Source organism: Ailuropoda melanoleuca, chromosome X, assembly GCF_002007445.2.
Source record: "Ailuropoda melanoleuca isolate Jingjing chromosome X, ASM200744v2, whole genome shotgun sequence".
Classification (NCBI taxonomy): domain Eukaryota; kingdom Metazoa; phylum Chordata; class Mammalia; order Carnivora; family Ursidae; genus Ailuropoda; species Ailuropoda melanoleuca.
The window spans coordinates 32,875,194-32,899,319 of NC_048238.1; the positions used below are offsets into that span (position 1 = coordinate 32,875,194).

The 24,126-nt window shown below is 38.9% G+C and overlaps 1 protein-coding gene across 9 annotated transcripts in view; it reads right to left on the reverse strand.

Annotated features, from left to right (window-relative positions):
• Positions 1–14,858, reverse strand: part of LOC100471251 (sushi repeat-containing protein SRPX) — a 199,410-nt gene extending 184,552 nt beyond the window's left edge. For 3 of the 9 annotated variants that reach the window (XM_034648735.1, XM_034648736.1, XM_034648734.1), the window contains exons 1-7: positions 14,640–14,850; positions 12,488–12,613; positions 11,913–12,005; positions 10,608–10,670; positions 8,464–8,622; positions 6,878–7,027; positions 3,590–3,748 (exon numbers count right to left, since the gene is read on the reverse strand). In XM_034648735.1, coding sequence (XP_034504626.1) covers positions 3,590–3,748; positions 6,878–7,027; positions 8,464–8,622; positions 10,608–10,670; positions 11,913–12,005; positions 12,488–12,613; positions 14,640–14,802 — 913 coding nt within the window. In that variant the 5' untranslated portion in view covers positions 14,803–14,850. Of the gene's footprint in view, positions 1–3,589; positions 3,749–6,877; positions 7,028–8,463; positions 8,623–10,607; positions 10,671–11,912; positions 12,006–12,487; positions 12,614–14,639 lie in introns of all 9 variants that reach the window. The other 6 variants (XM_034648739.1, XM_034648738.1, XM_034648740.1 and 3 more) reach the window with 5 other exon arrangements.
• Between the last annotated feature and the right edge of the window lie 9,268 nt (positions 14,859–24,126).

Here is a 24,126-nt window from a genome sequence, read left to right on the forward strand (position 1 = left end):
AAGCCATGCTGAGGCTATGGCAAAACATCCTTATTTTAACGTAAAAAATACCATCTCTTAGTTTAATTAATAATCACTAGCATGTCACCAGTTCTGAATGTTGGGTTAAATTATGTGGGCTGTCTGAGATGAGCCTGTGAAATGAGGACATTTAGGCCACCTGAATTACGTGACAAAAGTTTTGCTCCTTACCCTCTTCGGTTCGCTTTCAGGTACTTGGCTGATTAGCAGTGATGACAGTTTCAACTTTTTAAAAAAATGACCTAAGACCCTTTTTTTTTTTTTAACCTAAGGACATTACATATAACAACGAATATAATTTTTGGTCTTATCACCTTTGTAACATTTAACAACGTAATTCGATGCTGACAAATGATACCCTATTAGGAAAACGGTTTTTATTAGGTGGCTTCATATGAATATTACTCTGATTTCCCAGAATACATTTGATTTCCTGACTAGTAACTTGTTGCCCTGTAGAGATCCTGAGTTTGTCCAAACATAATCTAGAGAAGTTAAGTTCTTATTTTTCCTTGGAATCCAGACTTTATTGTGGGCCCCATTTTATAACCAGGACTTTCTTGGCTTTTGCTAATGCTAGTGATGACATACCAGATTACATCTATCACTCTCACTTAGTGTATCCCAAGTTCCAAGCTGACACTTTCTCAGCGGTTCATTGTTTCCCTGATTCGAAGGAGAAACTAATCATACCATCGCCACAACCAGTAGTTGTATTTTCTAACCTCTTAAGGTCACGTAAAGTATTATGTTTTAAATAAATTCATCAGCAATGAATTAATTTAAATTATCCTTAAAGTATTTTAATGAAAGGTACCCAAACAGATTTTAAGATCAGAATTACATACAAAAAGAAAAACAATGCTAGGGAGGGCCCCCATAGAATCATCTAATCCAATCCCTTTCCTTTGGTGAAGGGAATGATCTAGAACAGATGGTTAGCTATTCTTTCCTTTAAGGTCTTCAAAGTATTCTATAACTCTTAGGTATTCAATTTAGTACTTAGTCAAGATAATCAATATGGGCTTCAGGTCCGTTTCTTCATCAGTTAGGACTATTTCTGTCCTCACTGTATTCCGGAACACAGGTTTCTCACCAGGGCTGGCTCATCATAAAGCTCTCACAGGTCCGTGGAGAAATGTGAAAAATAGGCAAAGCAGTAAATTTTCCATACAGATAAGTGTATATAATTTAAGAGGGTGTCTTTTACAATAAAATTGAGAGCTTTTTAATTTTGGTTTTGAAATGCCCCCTTATTTATGATACAGTGGTGAAAGGTTGCATTTCTTCTGCAATGCCCATATTTACCAAACCCAAATCAGAAGATCGCAACCATCTGTTGGTCTTCGTATTCTTGTCACAAAATTAAAAACTTAAAATACAAAAACTTTACTGGTGTGTGAGGATCCCGAAGTCTGCAAAAATCTAGACAGAATAATTTCTGGCAACATAGTTTTTAACCTCAAAATTAAGTCCACAGAAAGCTAAATGTCTATAATATTGCAAGAAAATATCACACTTACGTGCATTTTTAAATTTTAAGTATAATTAAAAGTATCATGGATTATCTGGGTGCTCATTTTATGTAATGATATTTTATAATATATAGTTGGATGATGTTATTTTATATAACCAACATTTGTGTCCTTTAGAATAACCTTCAATCACCTAATAAATTCTATAATGTTTGTTTAAACTAGAAAAATTGCAGAACACATAAAGAATAAGTTGAATTTCTACCTATAGAATACATTTTCAGATAATTTATAAAGATTAATTTCTAAGTTTAATTCCTAAAATAAATATTCTTAAAAATATATGAAAATCCATTTTGTTAGCAGAAATTCAAAGAATCTGGGGCGCCTGGGTGGCTCAGTCGTTAAGCATCTGCCTTCTGCTCAGGGCGTGATCCCTGCATTCTGGGATCGAGCCCCACATCAGGCTCCTCCACTGGAAGCCTGCTTCTCCCTTTCCCACTCCCCCTGCTTGTGTTCCCTCTCTCGCTGGCTGTCTCTCTCTCTCTCTGTCAAATAAATAAATAAAATCTTTAAAAAAAAAAGAAATTCAAAGAAATCTTATACCTCTTTATTATTATTTCCAAATATAGAATAGAGGCCTTGAAAAAAATTATTTCTAACTTGGAAACAGATTCCATCTGGGAATTATAATTCTGGGAAACCACTGCTTAATAAGCATGACTTGGACTAGAACAAAAAGTCAAGGAAAAGTGATGTAAGACAGTAAAGTCTAAAGATAAAATATCACTCAATCACCTTGCAACATTAAGCAAATCATCTGAGAATGGGGTATTATTCAAAATTTCCCTACAACACTGCTAACTTTGGGTTACTGAAGATTAAGCGGTGACTTCAGAAACTGTTAATTTCTTTTTGACCAAAAAATGTAATAACTCACTAGCTGTATTACCTGTACACTACTCAAATAAATCTAATGCTGAACAAATTTGGAGGCAGCAATTTAGTAAGCATAGTATCAAGTAGTATGTGTATTTTACCGTATTGACTGGAATCTTGAAAAATGACATGTCATACCAAATATAAAATTCAGAAGCCAAAATTGACATTGCTATTAAGGTTCTAACTTTATTATCTGTAATTTAAAAAATCTTAACACTTTTTGATGAATTACTATAACAGAACATAAAAATCACAAAGAAAATACCAAGTTTTACATTGTGAATATTACGATGAAAAGAATTATTAATGACATGTAGAAAATAGCATGAACAGGGAAAAGAAGGTATTTCAGGAAAAATGATATCAATTTTAGATAAATATAGAATACACACACACACAAGGAAAACAGTTTGTTGTTGAAAGCAAGCTAAAAACAATGTTATCTGCTGCCATTAAAGGTGTTAAGATCATGAAAATGTCCATTATGTTAGCAAAAACAATTCCACAAGATTCATTTTTTTCTTTTTTTTTTTCCTAAAGATTTTATTTATCTATTTGACAGAGATAGAGACAGCCAGCGAGAGCGGGAACACAAGCAGGGGGAGTGGGAGAGGAAGAAGCAGGCCCCCAGCGGAGGAGCCTGATGTGGGGGCTCGATCCCATAATGCCGGGATCACGCCCTGAGCCGAAGGCAGACGCTTAACCGCTGTGCCACCCAGGCGCCCCAAGATTCATTTTTTTCTACTTACAATTTTCTTCCATAGGCCAAAAATATGTATTAACTATGGAAATCAAAGATGGGGGTCTTAATGAAAAAAGATGCAAGGCCAGCTTGTATGAGGTGTCTAATAAAGTCAAGCTCACAGAAGCATAGACTAGGATGATGGCTGCCAGGGGCTGGGAGGGGGAAAGGGCTGCAGCAAATTAATGGGTATAAAGTTTCAGCTATGCAAGGTAAGGTCTAGAGATCTGCTGTGCAACACTGTGCCTATAGATAACAATTACTGTATTATAGACTTGAAAATCTATGAAGAGAGTGGATCAGATGTTAAGTGGTTTTATCACAGTAGAAGAAAATGAGTGTATTTTTTAAAAAATTATTGTTAGCCATCTCAGAAAGCAGGGAACAGAGCAGTGGGCTCCACACATACCTGTGAGAACCACAGTGTGCCCTCCACCACAAGCTACTTGCACCACCTTCTCAGGAATTCCAGGCACCGACTGGGGCATTCTGTGATTGACCAGCAGCTGTTTGGGAAGACCTAACTTTCCACTCTCTGGTTCTCCAAATGTATACAGTTCTCCCTCCGCTATTAAAGGAAAAAAACAACAATCAAAGATGACAGAATTATGGACAAAATAATAGTCTTTGGGGGTACACATTCTCATGTTCAACAAAAAATTCAGAAAATGATAACTTGATGAATTTACCCTTTCTTGAGATATTTTTACTGTATGGTAAGGAAATAAAGCTAAGATTTTCTTTTCTCCTCGATTATGCTAATCCAAAGTCTTTATGAATTCATGACCATCACTATTAGCGAACTAGAAAACGATTTTAGCTGTTTCACATAGAGACCATCTTATTTCTTCTACTTCCTTTTATAGTAAAGCAAAATGACTAGACATTAAGCCCCCATTAGGACATGGATTTTGTCTTGTTCACTTTGGTATTCCAAGAACCTAGCAGCGTCTGGTATATGAAATATTCAATGAATACTTGTTAAACAAATGAATAATTGCTTTTATGAAACTTGTTTCATAAAATGCACTTATGTGTGAAATAAATATGATGAGTGAGTCTTAAGATAGCAGATTTTGCTCAGTTAGATGGCACTTCCTTCAGAAAGATTCTCTTATCAAGGAACTTGTGACATTTAATCACTGTCTTGTCCATACTAACACTACTGACCTGCTTCTCTTATTATAGTTATCACACTATGAGTTTCTTGAAAGCAGAACTTTTTAGAATTCATTTCTATGCACTGAACTGAGTTCTCTAAGACAGGAATTTAAAAACCTTTGTAGATACATAATCTAATTTGACACAGAACATATCACCATTCATGTCAGGAGAGAGGTAACACAGTGTATCTGGTTGTTTATTATTTGCATGTCTCCAAGAGAACCATGATTGAGCATTGACCAACCCCTGGGAATGTGGCCCTTGGAGTGCTCTTTCTGCTAGTGACTGATGATTTTGTTTTGTAACCCAAACAATGAATTATGCCAGCTTGGCTTCTTAGGGTTATTTGCACAACCATCCACATTGATGAGGTATGCTTGGTTTCATTGTGGAGGGATCGGAGTTTCAGTTGCTGTGACTACTTGCTAGCAGGGTATGCCTAGACAATCAGCACCCCCACATAAAAGCCAAAGACCCTGAGAATAGAGTGGGCTTCTCTGGGCAGGGACATTACACACACACATCTGTAGTTCAAAGCATGTCCTGTGCAGCAAAGAGGAAGGACTAGGAAGTGTATGCTAGATTTCTCTGGAGGACACATATCTCCTTCCAGCTGTTTTTGCTCTGTATCCTTTGCTGTAATAAATCTTAGCTGTGAGTATAACTCTCAAGCTACTGAGGCTTGAGAGTCCTTCTAGCAAAACAGAACTTGGGGAAGTTGTGGGACATCCAACACACATAGTATGCACCACTTAAAACTTGGTCAAATACGACAAACACAGCTCTACTGATTTTCTGGGTTGATCTACACAGAAAATGAAATTTTCTGAACCACAGCTTTCTATAAAGTATTTAGCAAGCACTGGCACAGAAGTGCTCTGTTGGTTCCCGTCCTCTTTTTCCCATGCCTCTCGCCTCTCATATGAAAGGAGTTACTAAGTCCAGATGAGTTTCTTTCCACTTTTGTGTGTATATTCCTGCTGCTCCTTGCACCTTAACATGGGTGAATTGTATGGTATGTGAGCTATGTCAAAAAAGCTGGTTTTGTGTATGTTCTTTGACTTTCTTTTTTTAAATTTTTAAAATTTTAATTCCAGTTGGTTGACACAGTGTTAATATTAGTTTCAGATGCACTACCATACACCACCTCGTGCTCATCACAAGTGCCCTCCTTAATCCCCTTCACCTATTTCATTCATCCCACTTACCTCCCCCCCAACCATCAGATTGTTCTCTATAGTTAAGAGTCTGTTTCTTAATTTGTCTTTTCCCCCCTTTGCTCGTTTGTCTTGTTTCTTAAATTCCACCCAATAAAACTGTTTTTTAAAAGGCATAAATATAAACAAAACAAAAAAGTTCAATGTAATGCCTGTTGGCTACAATGAGCAATTCCTTGTTTTCCTATTGGCTAAAGTAGAGTTTAGTCATAAAATTGATTTGGCAGTTTTATTAAAATCTAAATATAAGACAATGCTTTTGCTTGGGATTTTTGTTTGTTTTTCCATTTGTGTTTTGTTTGTTTGTCTTATAAACAAAGTGAGCACAGACTACGCCAACCCCAGGAGCTGGAAAGTTGCCGATAAGTTGGTAGGTAGCATTGCCCCAAAGTACACAGTTAATTGTTTGTTCATTTACTCCCTCATTTGAGGATATTTACTATTAGTTTGTTCAAGATACAAGCTGATAGAGTGGTGAACAATGGCAGCTGAGTTGGAGTTTGCCCTCTCTTGGTACCATGGTGCTACCAATTCATTGGTAAATCTGAGGGCCACCAGAATGGGTCAATCAGCACTTTCTAAATCTGAGGTGCATAGAAAAACGAGTAAATGTAAAACAAAGACTTAGAGATATCTAAGAGGGGCCACAGAACTATTTCCTCTAGGTGTTTTTGCTGTTAGAAAAACCACCAATAAGATGGAATGATCATACTTCTATCACTCCCTGTGTAGATACAGACTATAACATTTTGAATATTTAACAGCGGCAGAAAAGGTTGCCAGGGAGCCTCAGAAAGGGAGACTGGGGATGCTAAGCAAAGTTCCAGCAAAGGAAATCCTATCACATACTGAGCAATCTTCCTTTTCCTTCTATTCTACATCCCTGCTCTCACAATGAAAGTCTATGACTCCATTACTGAAACAATAAAAGCAAATTATCAGGACAAGAGTAGAGTAGGTCTAGGTAGAGAGGCAAGTGCACCCAAGGGACGGTGGCCCACAGATCTCATTTCCAATGCCAAGGAATCCAAGAAGTTTGAGAATCAACGTTTAGAAGTCTCTAACATACACATTGTTTTTCTAATATTTTCTAATATTCACTAAAAAAGATAACAGGTCAGAGTGAGTTTGAAATTATAAACTCTCATTATTAAAATGGAGAGACACTGTGACCCAAAACAGACTACAATCATTTCATTATACAGACTGCCATGGCATTATTTCCACAGAACTATAGAATGTTAGATTTTATTATTAACTGAGTAAACACTTAGAAATAGGAGGTAACATGATGAATCCAAAATGTTCTGTCTTACTTGTTACAAAAGCTGAATGGTAATATCCACAAGAGATCCAGGAGATAGGTTTCCCAACGGTCACTTGTTGAGGGACACACACATTAGTTATATTTTTTAAACCAATTTGCCCTTCAGAATTGTCACCCCACATAAAAAGCTCTCCGTCCTCTATAAAGAAAACACAAGGAGGAAAATAAGATTTTAAGAGGTAGCAAGGCTATCAAGTTATTATATTTCCAACACAGCGTTTATTTTTTTAATTTAGAAAAACTATGTGTCTTGATAGAAAAGTGCTACTAAGACATTCACACCAGCTTGCTGCATGAGAGTTCAATTTCTATTACGAAAGGCTTCTATGATGATAAAGGACAGAGAATAACATGATGCAAATCGTGTCCATATTTTTATCTCAACAGCAAAGACAGAATGTTCTTCCCTATAACCTTTTCTTAGTCTACTGTCTGAACAGCAAATGTTTCTTCCTTTCAAGCAGTCAGCCTGCAACTGAACTGAACGACAGCATGGGTTGCACTGGACATTTTCTGCGCCAAGTCCCAGGTCAAAAGGGCCTGGAGGACCTTGCTCTTGAGAACACTGCAAAAACGAAGTTTTAAGGAAAGACAAAAAAGAAAAAGAAATGCATTTCATTTTTTTTTTTTTTTTTTACAATTTATACTTGCAAACACATACCACAGCTTCAGAGATTGAGATACGCGAGCAGATAGAACATCTCCAAAACACATTAGCTTGTGTTCTGATTAGGGCTCCAATGGAAGAAAAAGTGAAGCTAGGCAAAATACTTTAGAAAGGAAATTATCAAGACTTGCATCTTTTAACTAATTTAAAATTTTTAAATCTTTGATTTGAAGTGGTTTAATAATAAGGGAAATCAAGAGAAACTGAAAGTAAGAACCACAAGGACATCGAGAAGCTAGTGGACAGTGGACGGTACTGCAGGCACAGCGCTGCAGATGGTTCTCCACCCCTCCTGGCAGCTGGAGCGGCACTGTGGGCCACACAGCCCCCCCACTGGAGCAGAGAAGCCCACCGGCAGCTTCTTCACAGATAGCACGTGGATCTTGGCTCCCATCTTGAGGACATTTTTCATATGGGCTTTGAGAGGGAGGGCAGAGAGATGCAATGACCAATACAGACCATATTTAATTTTATTTTTTAAAGTTTAAGTAATCTCGACACCCAAGGTGGGTCTTGAACTCACAACCCCAAGAGTCACGTGCTCTTCCGACTGAGCCAGCCAGGCGCCCCCAGACCGTGTTCTGTTAACACATATCCAATAGATTTCTATGTTTCTGATAGCAACTTTATTATAGCTGCAAATATAATGCTCAAAACACATGATGAATATTTAATTTCTGTAGGAATAGATGAAAGCATGGCAGCTATGTGTGTGTTTACACCCAACTCTAAATAAGCACAAAACTGGACTATATGTCAAGATTCAAAGTTAAATTTTTATGTCTTCTGAAAACACAAAGTTAATGAAAGAAAATGAAACAGCAATGCTGGGGTCAGATGACTCAGTCGGTATATCCTGGTCTAAACGAAAGGAATGGATCCCAGCCTCAAGTGGGACAAAATCTCACCAGTTAGTGCAGCTGAAGTATTGGATCCAGCAGAAAGCTGTTTAATCTTACGCTGGGAAGTAAAAAAACTAATTAGGTGAAAAGAGTTTCTCTCGTCAGTGTCACCAAGTCCCAGCTGTCCTTCATTATTTCCTCCAGATGCGTATACTTTGCCTCCTTCTGCACATGGAAAAAGAAACATCGATATGGTATAGTCACCATCTTTACGAGACAGGCCAGTTACCAGATATTTCCTCTATTAACAGTGAAGAAAGCTGAAAGCTGACATTATCCTACCATTTAGAGAACAACTTCAATCTGTTGTCAAAAATCAAGCAAAACAAGCAGGGTTATATTTTGTGAAATTTTCTAAATCGGTCTAGAACTTAAGTAGCAATTGAAATGCACAGAATGTGTGGAATGTATTTTCCTGCTAATCCAGCACTTTATTAAATCAGAGCAAAAAGAGGAAAGTAATTTCCAAATTAGCTTATAATCCAAATCAAACTATTTTAAAAGAGATGTGGTTCATTAATTTTAACTTCCATACTCATTAAAGTTAAGATATAATATGTAACGAGTAAAATGAGGCAAATCCAAAAAGAATATAATTAGAAACATGAAAATTCTATGTGTATTTTAATTATCTAGCTAAGTAGAAATGCAGTATAGTATTGTGTTTAGGAGAAAGGACTGGAGAGCCAGATTTTCTCAGTGCAAATGCTGGCTTGCCACTCATCAGCTGTGTGACCTAGGGCAAGCTGTACTTAACTTCTCAGTGGCTCATTTGCCTCATCTGCAAAACAGGGATAAGAATACCTTTTAAAAAAAAAGAATACTGCCTACTTCACAGAGTTGTTTATAAATATCAAATCAGCTGACATTTATAAAATTCTTAGAATGGTGTTTGGCTTGTACACACTATATAAATGTGTTAATTGCTTTATTAATTAAATATGAAGTGTACCATGCCTAGATAATAAAAATTGCCTATAAGCTTAAAAATAATGAAGATTTTTAAAAACATACACATATTAAAAATTAGTTATATCTGTCATACAAAAGCACATGAAGTTAAATTAAATTGCAGGGGAAACTGAGGGCAAAATCAGCCTGAATCAGTAAAAACTTAAAGTTAGATATTATTTTAGAAAAAGATGAAACCTAATTGAGGAACTACGACTAGCTTTCCAACGGAACATACGGAACAAGGCCACACAATTTAACATATATGGCATGAACCAGAGTTCGTGCAATGCTAAAGCAGTTCAAAGCACCATGAGTCAAAGTTGAAGAGCCACAGGAAGCTCCATGAAAGAAGACTTATACTGGATCTTAAAAGATAAGGATGTGAATAAGAGAAAGTCATTTTAGCAAGGAAAAAGTATGAACGAGGGCAGGGGCTAAGGAGGAGACGGAGGCGGTGAGAATAACCTGAACACAGAAGAGGCTGCAGCGGGCGGGGGGGGGGCGTGTAGGAAAGGCTGTTCAGTGACCAGCGCCTGGATGTCCATTTGTTCCAGCAGCATTTGTTGAAAAGACTACCTTTTCTCCATTGAATTGCCTTGGCACTTTTGCCAAATGTTAGCTGGGCATATACGTGTGGGTCTACTTTTGGATTCTGTTTTGTTCTGATAATCTTTGCCTCTCTCTTTGCAAATAGCCCAGTGTCTTGATTACTGTGGCTTTATAGGTCATGAAATCAGTAGTGCTACTCCTCTGATTTTGTTCTTTTCAAAACTGTTTTGGCTATTCTAGGTCCTGTGCTTTTCCATATAAACTTCAGAATCACCTTGTCAGTTTCTACACACAAACATACACAACCCATTTGGATTTTGATTGGAATTGTGCTCATTATCAATAGCCTTTTGGGGTGGCTTCCACTCACCCTCAGAAAAGAGGAAAGAGCAAGATCAGGAGCAAGTGGCTCCTGAGGTGTGCACATAGGTAAGGATGGGATGCCCCTTGACATAATCCAAGAAAAGAGGATTTATTTACGTATTTTCAAAGGCAAACAAGTGTGCTAACCATTTACATTTTAAAAAATCTTAACCTTACTATTGCCAAGGTACCATTTCTCTTAATTTTACAAAGCCACAAATGTTACTGGAGTGAGAACTCGGTCCTCAAATTGGGCAGGAAGTCATACAGATTGAATACTACACCTGTTGAAACTAGGGTGTGGTTCCGTCCACAGGCTGCAAATTTCACTTTTTCAGGTTTTAAAGCTAAAAATATAAAAAAAAATGACGAAAGATTTTATGGTTATAAAAATGACAAATAACACAGGTCAAATCATAACTAAGCAGTAGAAATGAGATATAAACCCAGGCCCATCTGACTCCAAAGTTGATGTTCTTAACTAATAAGCCAAAAGTTTGCAGAACTAGCCGTGCATTATAATAACTGGCGGAGCTTCGAGAAAAATAGATAGCTCAGCCCCAGCCCTGGAGAATCCGAGTCAGTAGGTCTGAGGTAAGGCCTAGGCATCCATACATTTTTTTAAACCTCCACAGGTAATGAGTACGTACTGAGATTCGTGGCACTGTTACGTTGCCTCTTCACCAATCTGCTCTATTCCCTCATCTGCTATCACCATCGTCAAGCTCACCTTCTACCTCACACAGTGAAACACTGCAAGTCCAATAGTCATAGGCATAACCTATGTTAAAGCTCTTAGTCATTCATTTGCATGTTCAAAAAAGATTTACAGAACATCTCCTAAATGCTTAGCACAGAGGCTGCAAAGATCACTAAGACAGAGTCCCCGGTGTCAAAGATCTCATCGTCTAGACAATCCCGTGTTACTTCATCTATTAGATATTTGAGAGTAAAGATCTTGTGAATAAACACAGGGTTTAAAAAAAAACAAACCACCCAGGGTTTAGTAGACTGTGCTCAATAAGCACTTTTTGACCAAGTGGAATACTTTGAAAATTCCATAACATTATCTATAAAAAATAACATGGATATGCTAAATTACAATGACAGTTTGAGCTGAAATTAAAAATTTGGCTAAGAAGATTAAGAATACCACTCTTGTCACATCCCAAGGAATCTCCATCACCACTCAAGTTTAGTTGATGTTCACAGTTATGTTCACAGTTGATGTTCTTTGTATATACAAATAACTGTAATATTTAAGCAGGTTAACAAACAGGCAAAATAAAAGGATATTCAAGTGCAATACCGAAGAAAATTCATTACTTCCTTTGTGTTCTTTGAGTTTAAAAGCAATGTGATTTTTATTTTTTTAATTTTTTTTAGCAATGTGATTTTTAGACCCTAACATAAAATAGTTCTGATTATCATATAAAAATGAAGTTAAACACCAATAACAGTCAAGTAAATAATGGAAAATAAAGAACTAAGGCTTTATTATTCCTAATATGATATTAAAGAACATCACAATCAATATAAAAGTACTTTATGTAATTTAAATATTTAAAGCAATAAAGAAGACCCCAAACCTTTGACACATGTTGGCTTGTTAACAGTTGACTTTGATCCTAATCCTAACTGGCCCCAGTTGTTACTGCCAAACATGTAAAGTTTATTATTTCCTGGTGGGAAGGAAAAAGACATAAGAAATTGAAACATTTTCAACATAAAGTGATGTGAGATGAACTCATCACAAAGCAATAAAAAAGCTACACTTAAAACTTGTATTGCTTTTGCGTGTTGAAACAGGTTACCTTGCCCAGGTTAAAGTGAATTTAACTGTCCATCTACAGGTTACCAGATTCTGTTAGGTGTAAAAAGTTTCTAAGATTATTCAGCAATCATTTTTGATTATATAGATATATTTAAATTTATTCCAAGAAAGTAGTGTGTATACAAAATCATATTTTAATATACCAAGGGAATTTAAAATTTAAAACACTCTCTGGATGAATCAAATTGTCAAGAATTCTCTGGTAAAAGAAAGAAAAAACACTATTCTGGTAAAGGAAAGTATATATTCAGCATGTCTGAAACATGGCACATCTATAATATTGAGGATTCTCTAAGGATTACCATCCTCATTTAGGATTTCAATACTAACCTGTAACAATAGCAGTATGTTCATCTCCACATGAAAGAAATGCAGGTATATCATTTTTAAACCAAAATTTGCTGGGAATATTTTCAGCAAATTTAGTTTTTCCAAATGTAAACACAGCACCCGAACCTGCAAAGATACGATAGTTTCTATTTTACAACTTTCACTATGTTGCCTGTTACTAAAATATTTTTTCAATGACTTATCTATACACATTCCTTGTCTCATGGCAGCTCTGCTTCCACTCTGGCACTGTTGACATCCTCCTTCTACCTTAATTCAGTCTTACTCCTCAGACTTTATTCTGGTTTTATTTATGAAATCTACTAAATATGTATTATTCATTTACTGCTGGAAAGTAAAAAAAAAAAAAAAAAAAAAAAGAGGCAGTCCTCCGTTACTAAAAGTCTTCTTGTCCCCTGGAATGAGCTGATTGATACAACCCGTGCCCTATTAACACGGGTTAACACATCATGGTCTAGTCCCTGATTGAAGGCTTTTCTCCACACATGGGAATAGGACAGTACTGAATTTCATCATTAGCATCATGTCGATACAGGAAGTTGAGATTTAACACTCTTAAATTAAGTCATTAAATACTACCTGATCTGAGTAGTATTCACAGACTACTTTGGTCCAGTACCATTTTAGAGAGAGACCAAAAATCCCTACCAGTTTTCAATAACCATTTAAACACACACACACACACACACACGGCCAGATCCAGCTTCTGAGGAAATCTCAAGGAGAATAATCACACAGAAAGAAACTAATGGGTACCATAAACATAGGGAACATAAGTATTAATAATAAATGATAATGTACAAGGAACTAGCTACTATGAAAAACCCTTTGAGAACAACTGTGAGGCGTGTCAATTCAAACTGATAATTGAGATTGGAGAGGCCAGGTTCTAGAACACACTCTGGCTTTTTCTAGAATGAAGAATTCTGTTTTGTCCTATTCTGGCTTCCCAGATAGCCTGCCCTGATACCCTCACCCCAAGCCAGGATTTGGTGGCTCTGCTCTGTCCCCTGGTATCTATTGTGAAATGGTACTGTCATTTTGTTTACTTTCTAGTATTTCTCACTAGGCTGTGAACTCCAGGTGGTGAACGTGTTAGAGCCAAGAGCATGGCAGAAAACGTGCGCGGTCTCTCTTTATACATATCGTTATATACATGTGTGTATGTGTATGTGTATACACATACACACACACACACACACACACACACACTTGATTCTGCTGTAATCCAGTGTTTTGTTTTGTTTTTTTTTCAAACTGTTGGTCTTGATCCATTAGTGGGTTAGAAAAAAAATTTATTTTTTTTTCTGCTTTTTTTTTTTTATTAGACAGAGATAGAGACAGCCAGCGAGAGAGGGAACACAAGCAGGGGGAGGGGGAGGAAGCAGCAGGCTCATAGCAGAGGAGCCTGATGTGGGGCTCGATCCCATAACGCCGGGATCACGCCCTGAGCTGAAGGCAGACGCTTAACCGCTGTGACACCCAGGCGCCCCAGAAAAAAAATTTAGTGGGTCACGATTATCATTTTTAAAGGAATGTACTATAAAGATCTGAGAGCATACCAAGTGGTTAGAGTAAGCACCACTTCATGAAACGTCTACTTCTGTTACACTATACATGTGGTACAACGTCACAATGTCAAATGTACTTCTGGAGCGCAGGGGAAAAGTCTTAGAAGAGCACTCGTTAATGGCTCCCTCCGCACCCTCTTTCTCTAAGTCGTTTCCCCCCTCCTCTTTTACCCCACGCCCTCTAATCACCCACTCTTTAGAGCATTCGATACATAACTGGGTCTTGGGGACCTTGAAGGAGGTACTTTGGGGAAGTTTATAGGCAGGTAAAAACTGCCCCTGCGTTCGAGAAACTCATCGAAAGCTTATTTTAAAAGAAAGAGAAGAAAGCACAAGCACCCCCTTCCCCGTGCTTCCCGCCCCCCGCCTTTCCTTTCCGCGCCTTTCCTTTCCTTTCCGCGCCTTTCGCAGAGGCGCGGCCCGAGCTCCAGAGTCCGGCCGCCGCCGCCTGGGCCTTTTCTCCGACGGGGCGGCCCGGAGGCGGGACTTGGCCGTCCGCCCGCCCGCCCGCGGACCCTCCCTCCCGGCCCGCCGCCATCACGACCGCGGACGCAACTCACCGGGCACCACCTCCTCGGGTTCCCCCATGCCGAGGGTGGTGCGGGGAACCTGGGCCTGAACCGGAAAGGTGGCGGGGGCTACTCGGTGGGTCCTATGGCAGCGCCTCAGTCCCGAAACGGGCCGCGGAAGCCCCCCGGGCCGCCATAGCGACACCCCGGACATCGGCGACTATCGCGTCCCCGGAAGTCAACAAACAGCCGCTAGGGGCAACGGAGGCGGAACGTTAGGGCGCGAGGCGGGGCCTGCGCCGGGGGAGGGGAGCGGAGGGCCGGGCGGCCGGCGCCCGCAGCGGGCGGGGCGGCGGAGGCCACGCGCCCTCTGGTGGCCGGGAGGGGAGGGGCGGCCACGCCGCGCAGAGACGCTTCTGAGCCCGCACGCTGATGTTGGTGGTTTATATAGGCCCCGTAAGCATAGTGACAAACGTCACAAATATCACATGGTCTGTCACTCAGGCTGTGTGACACAGGCAAACGTCGACACATAAGTGTAATAATGCTAGCAATAACTGACCGTCTCTAACTAAATGAAATAGGGACTCTGCTAAACATCCGAAACGCATTTGTATTTCCAGCATGTAACCTGAGATCTTCCCTATACTAGATGCTCATTAAATCTTTATGGAATGAATGAGTCCTACCGCAGTCCTATAAGGTGGTTCATGTTACTCCCTCATGGATGTGTTGATACACAATGGAGGAGAGCTGGGGTCTAGCTTAGTCAGCCCAACCTGTCCTTTGAACATCTCCCTCTGTCCTCCCCCAGAAGGCTGAGGTGTGCCATCCACTACTGACAGGAAATGCGCAAAGAGATTCACCAACAGCAGAACACCATTGCTTTAGAATTCCTCCAGAGAGGTTTTTCTATAGTCAAACTTCAGTTTCCCATACACCATGAAACAAAGAGGCAAAAAGCCATCTTCCAGGATGAGGAAATGTATGTACATGTGGTGGTTGTGGGCACACGCTCTAGAATCAAAGCTGGATTCGAGGACTTTGTGTGTATGAGAGCGTGTTATTGATTTTCTCAGGGAGTTTCATTAAAACCGGAAGGAGAGATTAAACGAGGAAATACACAAATAATCATTTACTTACAAAGCAAGTGTTTAATGGGGAGCACTGACCTGGTGTGAGAGGTTAAGAATTGCTTATCTGAAGAAACATCATCAAATCTGAGAACTGAAGGAGGAGGAGCTGGGAGAGGTGAGAGAGCTCTGGGCAGAAAGTAAATCGTGGGCAAAGGCTCATAAAAAACAGAGCTCTTTCCAGGAGCTCCAAGAGGTAACACTAGCTCATGGCAAAGTGGCAGGGTCGTGAGCCGGTTAAGGATCTGAGATTTCATCCTAAGGACAACGGGAAGCCATTGAGGGGTTTTAGGCGGTGGAGTGAAAGGATCAGCTATGTGTATTCCTGGAATCATTCTGCCTGGCTGATTTGTGGGGAATAAATTGGAGCAAGGAGGAGGGCTCGGGGGCTATTGCAGATATACCGATAACCAGTCACTATGGCTTAGAATATGGTGTATTGGCTGATCTGGAGCAAGCCGACTTCAAAATGTCTTAGGAGGTAGAATCAACAGGAAATGGTATCTGACTATTGACTCTTAGGCAGTGCAGGACTACCAAATAGCTCTTAGAACAACGGCAAAGAAGAGCCCTAAATTATTTCGGGAAAAATGAGATATTCTTCATGAAAGCATCATAATAGTCACTATAGGAAAATAAGAATTTTTAAAGACTTCCTTTAGTTGGTTTTTTTCAAAGATTTTGTTTATTTATTTGAGGTAGAGAGAGAGCTGGAGAGCAGGAACAGGGGAGGAGAGGGAGAGGGAGAAGCAGACTCTGAGCAGGGAGCCTGATGTGGAACTCGTTCCCAGGACCCTGGGATCATGACCTGAGCCGAAGGCAGACACTTAACCGACTGAGCAACCCAAGCGCCCCAAGTTTTTTTTTTTAAATTTCAAAAAGAGAAAGCACATTTTGCTGCTGAACATTCCAGAAGGTATTAATGCAGCTCTACTCCGGGGTTTCCAACATAAGCAAATAGGGGAAGGGTGGTGCCATTCATTAAAATGGGGAACACTGAGGAAAGAGAAGGAAGGGTGGGGTTAGGTGGCGGGGTGGAGAGGACATTGTGGTTCAGCTTTGAGCACACTAAGGCATCAAAGAGGAGGTGCTAAGCTAGGCAGCCAATTGGCAAATAGGAGCCCCAGATGGAGGCACATATGTGGGGTTGCCTGGGTCTAGGTAGCCTCGGGAAAGACTCCTAGGTGAAAGACTGGAAAGTGACTATAGAATGAAAAGAAAAGAGAGGCTAGGATTAGTGGTGCTGAAGGCCAACATTTAGCAGCCCAGCAAGAGAAGATGAAGCTGAGAAGTAGGGAGGAGCCACGGAGGGAGAGCCAACAGAATAGGGCTTGGACAAGAGGGTGTGGTCAGTTGTGTCACGTGATGCTGAGAAATGAAGTAAGGTGAAAACTGCTCCCTGAAGTTCGCAATGCAGGCATCACTACTAGTGCTGAAAAGAGGTGTTTGGTAGAGTGATGGAGGAAGAAACAACACGGGAGTAGAGAGTGGGGGAAGCTGAGAGAAACAAGTGCGGGTGAACACTCAAGACGTCGGGAACTGAAATGGGATAGGAGGGGACAGGAGATAGTATTTGGAGGGGGAAAGGAGGTGGTTGGAGGGCATCTGTTAAGTTTGGAGAGATTTGAGAATGGGGGGGGCAAAGCAAATAGGAGAGAAAACACAGATTCAGGAGCGTGAAGGAATAACCAATAATATAAGGGAGGAAGAGATGCCATCCAGATCTCCTGTGGAGAGACTAGTCTTAGCTAGAAGGAGAGATACTATTTTTAGCCTAACAAGAGGAAAGGAAGAAAACCTCCTTGCACAATATACCACTGAGACACACACACACACACACACACACACACGATGGTATCTACATAAAATTGATACATACGACACAGATACATATCCCATATGTCATATAATATACAATAATACTATTGTCTATCCCAGAAGGTGAGGTACTAGATCATGCGTGTGGAAATTAGAGCATGGTGCCTGGGCTAGAGAGAAGCACTCAACAGTGTTAGGTCTCATTAATAAGGCAGAGTCGGCTATGTTCCCTGTATCCGTGTAACCTAGGCTATGCTGCATCGCAAGCAACACTCAAATCTCAGTGGCTTAACACAAACAAAAGTGCTTTTTCCCTCACTCATGCTACATGTCCATTGTGGGTCAGCAGGTGTGGGGCCAGGACGACTGATGGAGGTTCAGCGATCTTGTAGCTGCACCATTTGTGACTCCTGACCTCTTTGGTTGCTGTGGCAGGTCTCGAGAGAGAGAGGAAGCAGGAAATGAAATGTTTCAGGCCAGAGGTAACACCTTTCTGCTTCTTACCACCCCCTGGCCAGATCCAGTGCTCTGTGCCCCTGCACACTACAGGCGGGCGGGCAAGGTGGGAGCGTCCCTGACGTTGAGTAAGTAGTATGTATCTCCATAGCCAGATGGTTTCAACCTACAGAGTCATTTCCCTCATGTTGGTGAAGGCAGGGAGTTCTAAGGTATAATATTAGGACTCTCGGCTGCAGTCCTATGCTCTCGCCTTGAGTGCTCCCTTCCTAGCTGGCCAACGTCAGGAAATCATGTTGATATAGAGAAGTCGCCCCATGTCTGACAACATGCACAACTCTTGGCAATTTCCCCTATTAATTCTAGTTGTTATTCCTTTCTGGAGCATTCTGTGTCAACTTAAAAATAGAGGCATGTACAAACAAGGAAGACATTTGATGGATTACGCTTCCTCACTGAACTAGTTCCTTTCTTGGCAGCATTCAACAAAACCTCCAAGCCTTGCATTTTGAATTGCATTACAATGCAGCTGCCAATACTGTTTCTTTCTTGGGAATCAGAAAAACAGGTGTATCTCCACTTTGAAAACTGTACTATGAAATCCCCAAAACATCCAGACTTACAAATCAGATTCTTTTTTTTAATATTTAAGATTTATTTATCTGAGAGAGAGAGTGCACGTGCACACTGGGGAGTGGGGGGAGGCAGAGGGAGAGAGAATCTTAAGCAGACTCTGCTGAGTGCAGAGCCCGATGCAGGGCTCAGTCTCATGACCCCGAGATCAATAAATAAGATTCTAATAGTTTCTTTGATTTCTGAAATTTTATGGTGCAGCTCCAGGATATATGAACTGCAGACATATAGGACCAAAGCCAGGTAATTTCACATATGAAAAAGCAGCAGAAGGCAGGTAGGGATTACTATTACCCCAAGGAAGAAAATTTGCACGTTTCTTTTCTTTTTCTTTTTTTAAGATTTTATTTATTTATTTGACAGAGAGAGAGACAGCCAGCAAGAGAGGGAACACAAGCAGGGGGAGTGGGAGAGGAAGAAGCAGGCTCCCAGCGAGCAGGGAGCCTGATGCGGGGCTCAATCCCAGGACCCTGGGATCACACCCTGGGCCAAAGGCAGACGCCCAAAAACTGAGCCAGCCAGACACCCTGAAAATTTGCATGTTTCTTAATCATTTAATCCAGTATTTAAAAATCTTTAATGCACCTACAAATCATCTAGTGGTCTTGTTAAAAATCAGATCCTGATTTAGCAGATCTCGGGTGGGCCCTAGGAATCTGCATTTTTAACAAATTCCCAGCTGATGCTAATGCTCCTGGTCCATGGATCACACTTCATGTAGCAAGAGTTTAACTCACAGAAAAGCCTAAGAAGTACTTACTAGAAGCAATAAATGAACAGGCTGGTAAATGTGACTATAGATAATTTGTTGGATAAAGGATCTAGTATTCAGAATACATATAGAACACTAATGAGTCAATAAGAAAAAGACAAAAATATAAGAAATATAAAATAATCAAAGGATATTGCATCCACAGAGATAAAAATCCACATGGCCAATAAACATATAAAAATGTATTTAACCTTACTGGAAATAATGAAAATGTAAAATAAGTAATCATGAGATAACGTTTTATCTCATATTATTGGCAAAAATAATAACATTATTAACTTTAAACGTGTTTGAGTATTTAGGAATACAGGAAGCTTGCTAGTGAGAATGCAAATTATTATAATCCCATTACTTAAATAATTTGTTAAAATGAAATAAAGCTGAACTGGTAACTGTGCCCAAAGAGTCTCACATGAAGTTGTTCGTAGCAGCACTGTTTATCCTCGAAAAAAGTGGAAATAACCTAAATGTCCATCAGTAGAGGAATGGAAAGACTGTTCACACAGGAATGAATATTGTATAGTAGTTGTAACAAATGAACCAGTTCTACATGTATGGACATGAAGAATTCTAAAAAATGTAATGTTGAGAAAAATAAAATTACAAAGTGATATGCACTATATGATGCTATTTTATTGAAAATAATTTAAACATGAAAAATAGAATATTTGGGGGGCACCTGGGTGGCTCAGTCGGTTAAGTATCTGCCTTTGGCTCAGGTCATGATCCCAGGGTCCTGGGATCAAGCTCTTGTGTGCTCAGCAGGGAGCCTGTTTCTCCCTCTTCCTCTTCCCCTGCTTGTGCTCTCTTGCACACTCTTTCTCTCAAATAAATACAGTCTTAAAAAATAAGAAAGAAAACAATTTTTTCTCTTTAAGTCAACTTGATTGGACATAACCGAAATAAAATTAAAGTACCCATGTAAGTGTATACTCTGATGAGCTTTGGCAGAGGTTTTTACCATTACACCATGTGACCACCACCCTAAGCAAGGTAAACATTTTCCCCTTCCATTCCCATCTCCTAGAAAAAAAAAAACCCATTCTGATTTTTCATCAGTCATAGATTAGTATTGTCTTTTGTATAATTTCTTTCATGTCTAGTTTCTTTCACGTCTAGTTTCTTTCACTCAGCATAGTGTTTTTGAAATGGTTTCACGTTGTTGTGTTTATCAGTAATTTGTTCTTTTTTATGGATATACCTTAATTTATTTAACCATTTACCTGTTGATGGACTTTGGATCCTTTCCAGTTTAGGGCACTCATAAATAGAGTTGCTATGGCTATTCATGAGTCTGTGTGTGTGTGTGTGTGTGTGTGTGTGTGTGTGTGCAAATGCTCAAACTTCTTCTGGGTAGATACCTAGTGCTTATTGTCAGTTTTACGCATTGCGAGTATTTTCTCCCAGCCTATGGCTTGCTTTTTCCAAATCTTAAAGAGGAGAAAAGGAAAAAATAAAAAGAACCCAACCAAAAAAAAAAAAATCAATGGACAAAAAAAGGGAGTATGTACAAAAAAAATTAAACTCAAACATTTGAAAAGACAATGAACTCTACTATTAAAAATGCAAATAAAACCATAAAACTTATTATTTTTCCTATTAAACTGGCAAAGATTAAGAAGATTGCCAGGATATAGTTAGTAGGAGAATAAGCACATTTATTCACAGTTGTGGGAATTAAAAAAATATATGATCATTTCAAAAGGTCATTTGGCAATATAAATTACAATTTTTAAAAAAAGTTATATCATTCTTACTCATCCTAACCATTTCTATAGATAAGTTTTTTCAGAAGTTTTTCCTACAGAAATATAGAAATTTGCACCAAGAATATGGGCAAGGATATTACTGTAGCATCATTTGTTACAGTAAGAAGGAAAAATAAAGACAACTAAATGACTTCAATAAGCTACTGAATGAATATATTATTGGACATCCATAAAATGGGATACTACGCAAACACAAAAATCAGTATAATAGTTTTATGTGAACTTAAATGGAAAAATATCAAAGATCAAATTTTAAGCGATAAAAACGTTGCAAAAAATATGCAGAGTACTATCCCATTTCATAAAAAGTAAATTAACATATATGCATATATGAATAGGTGGGATAAACACATAGGTAAAAATCTGGAGCAACATTTACTACACTGTTTAATAGTAGTTCCCTTTGGGGTGTGGAATTAGAGAGGCCTTCTAATTTCTAAGTCACACATACCTGTATGGGTTTAATTTGTTTTTACAATTAACACAATTTGCTTTTTCAATCAAAACAGAAGGGTTCAAAATGAAAAATGAGAAATCAAACAACTAATAGAAGTTGTCAATCATAATAGCTAACATTTCATGAACATTTACTATGTGGCAGGCACAGTTCTAAGTACTTTACATACATTAACTTAGTGAATCCTCACAAAACTCTCTGGGGTATATTTTCTTGAGTCTCCTCATTTTACAGATAAAGACACTGAGGTACAGAGAGGTTAAGTAACTTGCTGTAGGTCAAACAATTAGTAAGAGGTGGAGCCAAGATTTGAACTCATATCTGTTTGGCTACAGAACCCTAGCTCTCAGGACCATGCTATCTGCCTACTGCGGAAAAATTAAAATATGTCAGGAAGGAAAAAAATAAGTTATAAGATCTTAGTTCATACCAATCCTGAACAAACTGGCCATCCACTGATTATTGTACAAGTTTTGAGCATAAAGTAGTAATGATTGTGTCCCTTTATTGGTTTTATTGTATACCACATACCTGATTGAGGCCTTTTACCTACATTATCCCTTTAAACATATGTTCAGAAAGATCTAGCTTCAAAATATATCTGCAAGCTTAGCATAATACCCTTTAGGTCTACCATGTGTCACAAATGGCAACATCTCATCCTTTTTATGGCTGCATAATATTCCTGTGTGTGTGTGTGTGGCATCTTCTTTAGCCATTCATCTATTGAAAAACACTTAGGTTGTTTCCATATCTTGGCTATTGTAAATAATGCTGCAATAAACATAGGGGTGTATATATCTTTTTGAATTAGTGTTTTCATGTTCTTTGGGTAAATACCCAGTAGTGAAATTATTGGATCATATGGTATTTCTATTTTTAATTTTCATAGTAAGAGAGACAAATACCATATGATTTCACTCATATGTGGAATCTAAAAAACAAAACAAATGAATAAACAAACAAAAAAGGCGAATCAGATCTATAAATACAGAGAACAGACTGATGGTTGCCAGAGGGACGGGGGATAGGGGGATGGGCAAAATGGGTGAAGGGGAGTGGGAGGTACAGTCTTCCAGCCATGGAATGAATAAGTCATGGTAATAAAAGGTACAGCATAGGGGCATAAGGAATGTAGTCAATGATACTTTAATAGCGTTTTATGGTGACAGATGGTACCTGTATTTTGTGGTGAACATAGCATAATGTATGAATTTATCAAATCTACCTGAAACTGATGTAACACGTATTTCAACTATGTACATAAATTTATATTTATATAATACCTGCAAACTCATTATGTCTCATCACCTCCACTATCACCTCGCTGTCCCAAAACGCCATCCCCTCTCACCTGGACCATTGCCATCACTTCTTAATTGGCATCCCTGCTTCCATCCTAACAGTCTTCACAACCTGGGGGTCAGAAGGATTCTTTTAAGAGCATGACATGCCTTCCTTTTTCTCAAGACCCTCTAATGGCTTCCCTGCTCACTGAAAATAAAAGCCATAGGTCTAACAGTAGTCTACATCATCTGGCTCGTGACCTCACTGAGCTCATCTCCCACCCCAAACCTGCAGCAAGGAATTTTTAAATTGCTTTACAGATATTAATGATCTATAAGTGATTGTTTTAGCAAATATTGAACCAGGAATCAAACTTAGTTTTATTTGACACTGATGACTGGACTCCCTATATTACACCATGCTCTAATAAAATGGTTAATTTTTTTGCAGTAAAATGACCATTATTTTTGCTAGACATAACAGACATCCAAATGAGACATTTCCCCTTCTGGGAGGTCACTTAGTCTAGCATCACTGAAATTGTTGAGAATGTGCCTTGACTGTCTTGGAAGAAGCTCCAGAGCTTGAGATATGTTTCCGTAAAAAGCTGCAGAAATGTAAATCCTTAACTTTGCATTTGTATTAGATTTTAGAAAATAGATTTGTTTTGAAAAATAATTTGAAACTTAAGCTGATGTAAAGTATAAAAAAATTTCAAGAAGAAAAATATCCTTTGGGGTGATAAATAAAGTGTGACTATTAAGAAATGGATCTGATGATCTCAGGTGGCTCATACGCTAACCCAGGAGCCAGTTCCCAAAGAAGAGCTGTGAGGGGAATATGGCAGGAGTTGTATGACAAGCCACTTTCCTGGGTGATGACTTTGAAGGATCATGCAATGTGATGATAATGGCTTATATTATTATGTTCTTATTTTTGCCAGATATTGGTCTGAGCACTCTATGTATTAATTATTTAAATCTGCATACTATAGAAGAGAAAACTGGGGTACAGAGAGGTTAAGTTACCCAACGTCTCTGAGCTAACGCAGTAGCTGAGATTTGAACACATGCAGCCTGGTTCCAGAATCTACACTCCTTAACAACTACACTATACCGCCTTTTTTTTTTAATTTTAATTAATTTATTTATTTTTTTATAATAATATTTTTTATTATGTTAGTCACCATACAGTACATCCCTGGTTTTTGATG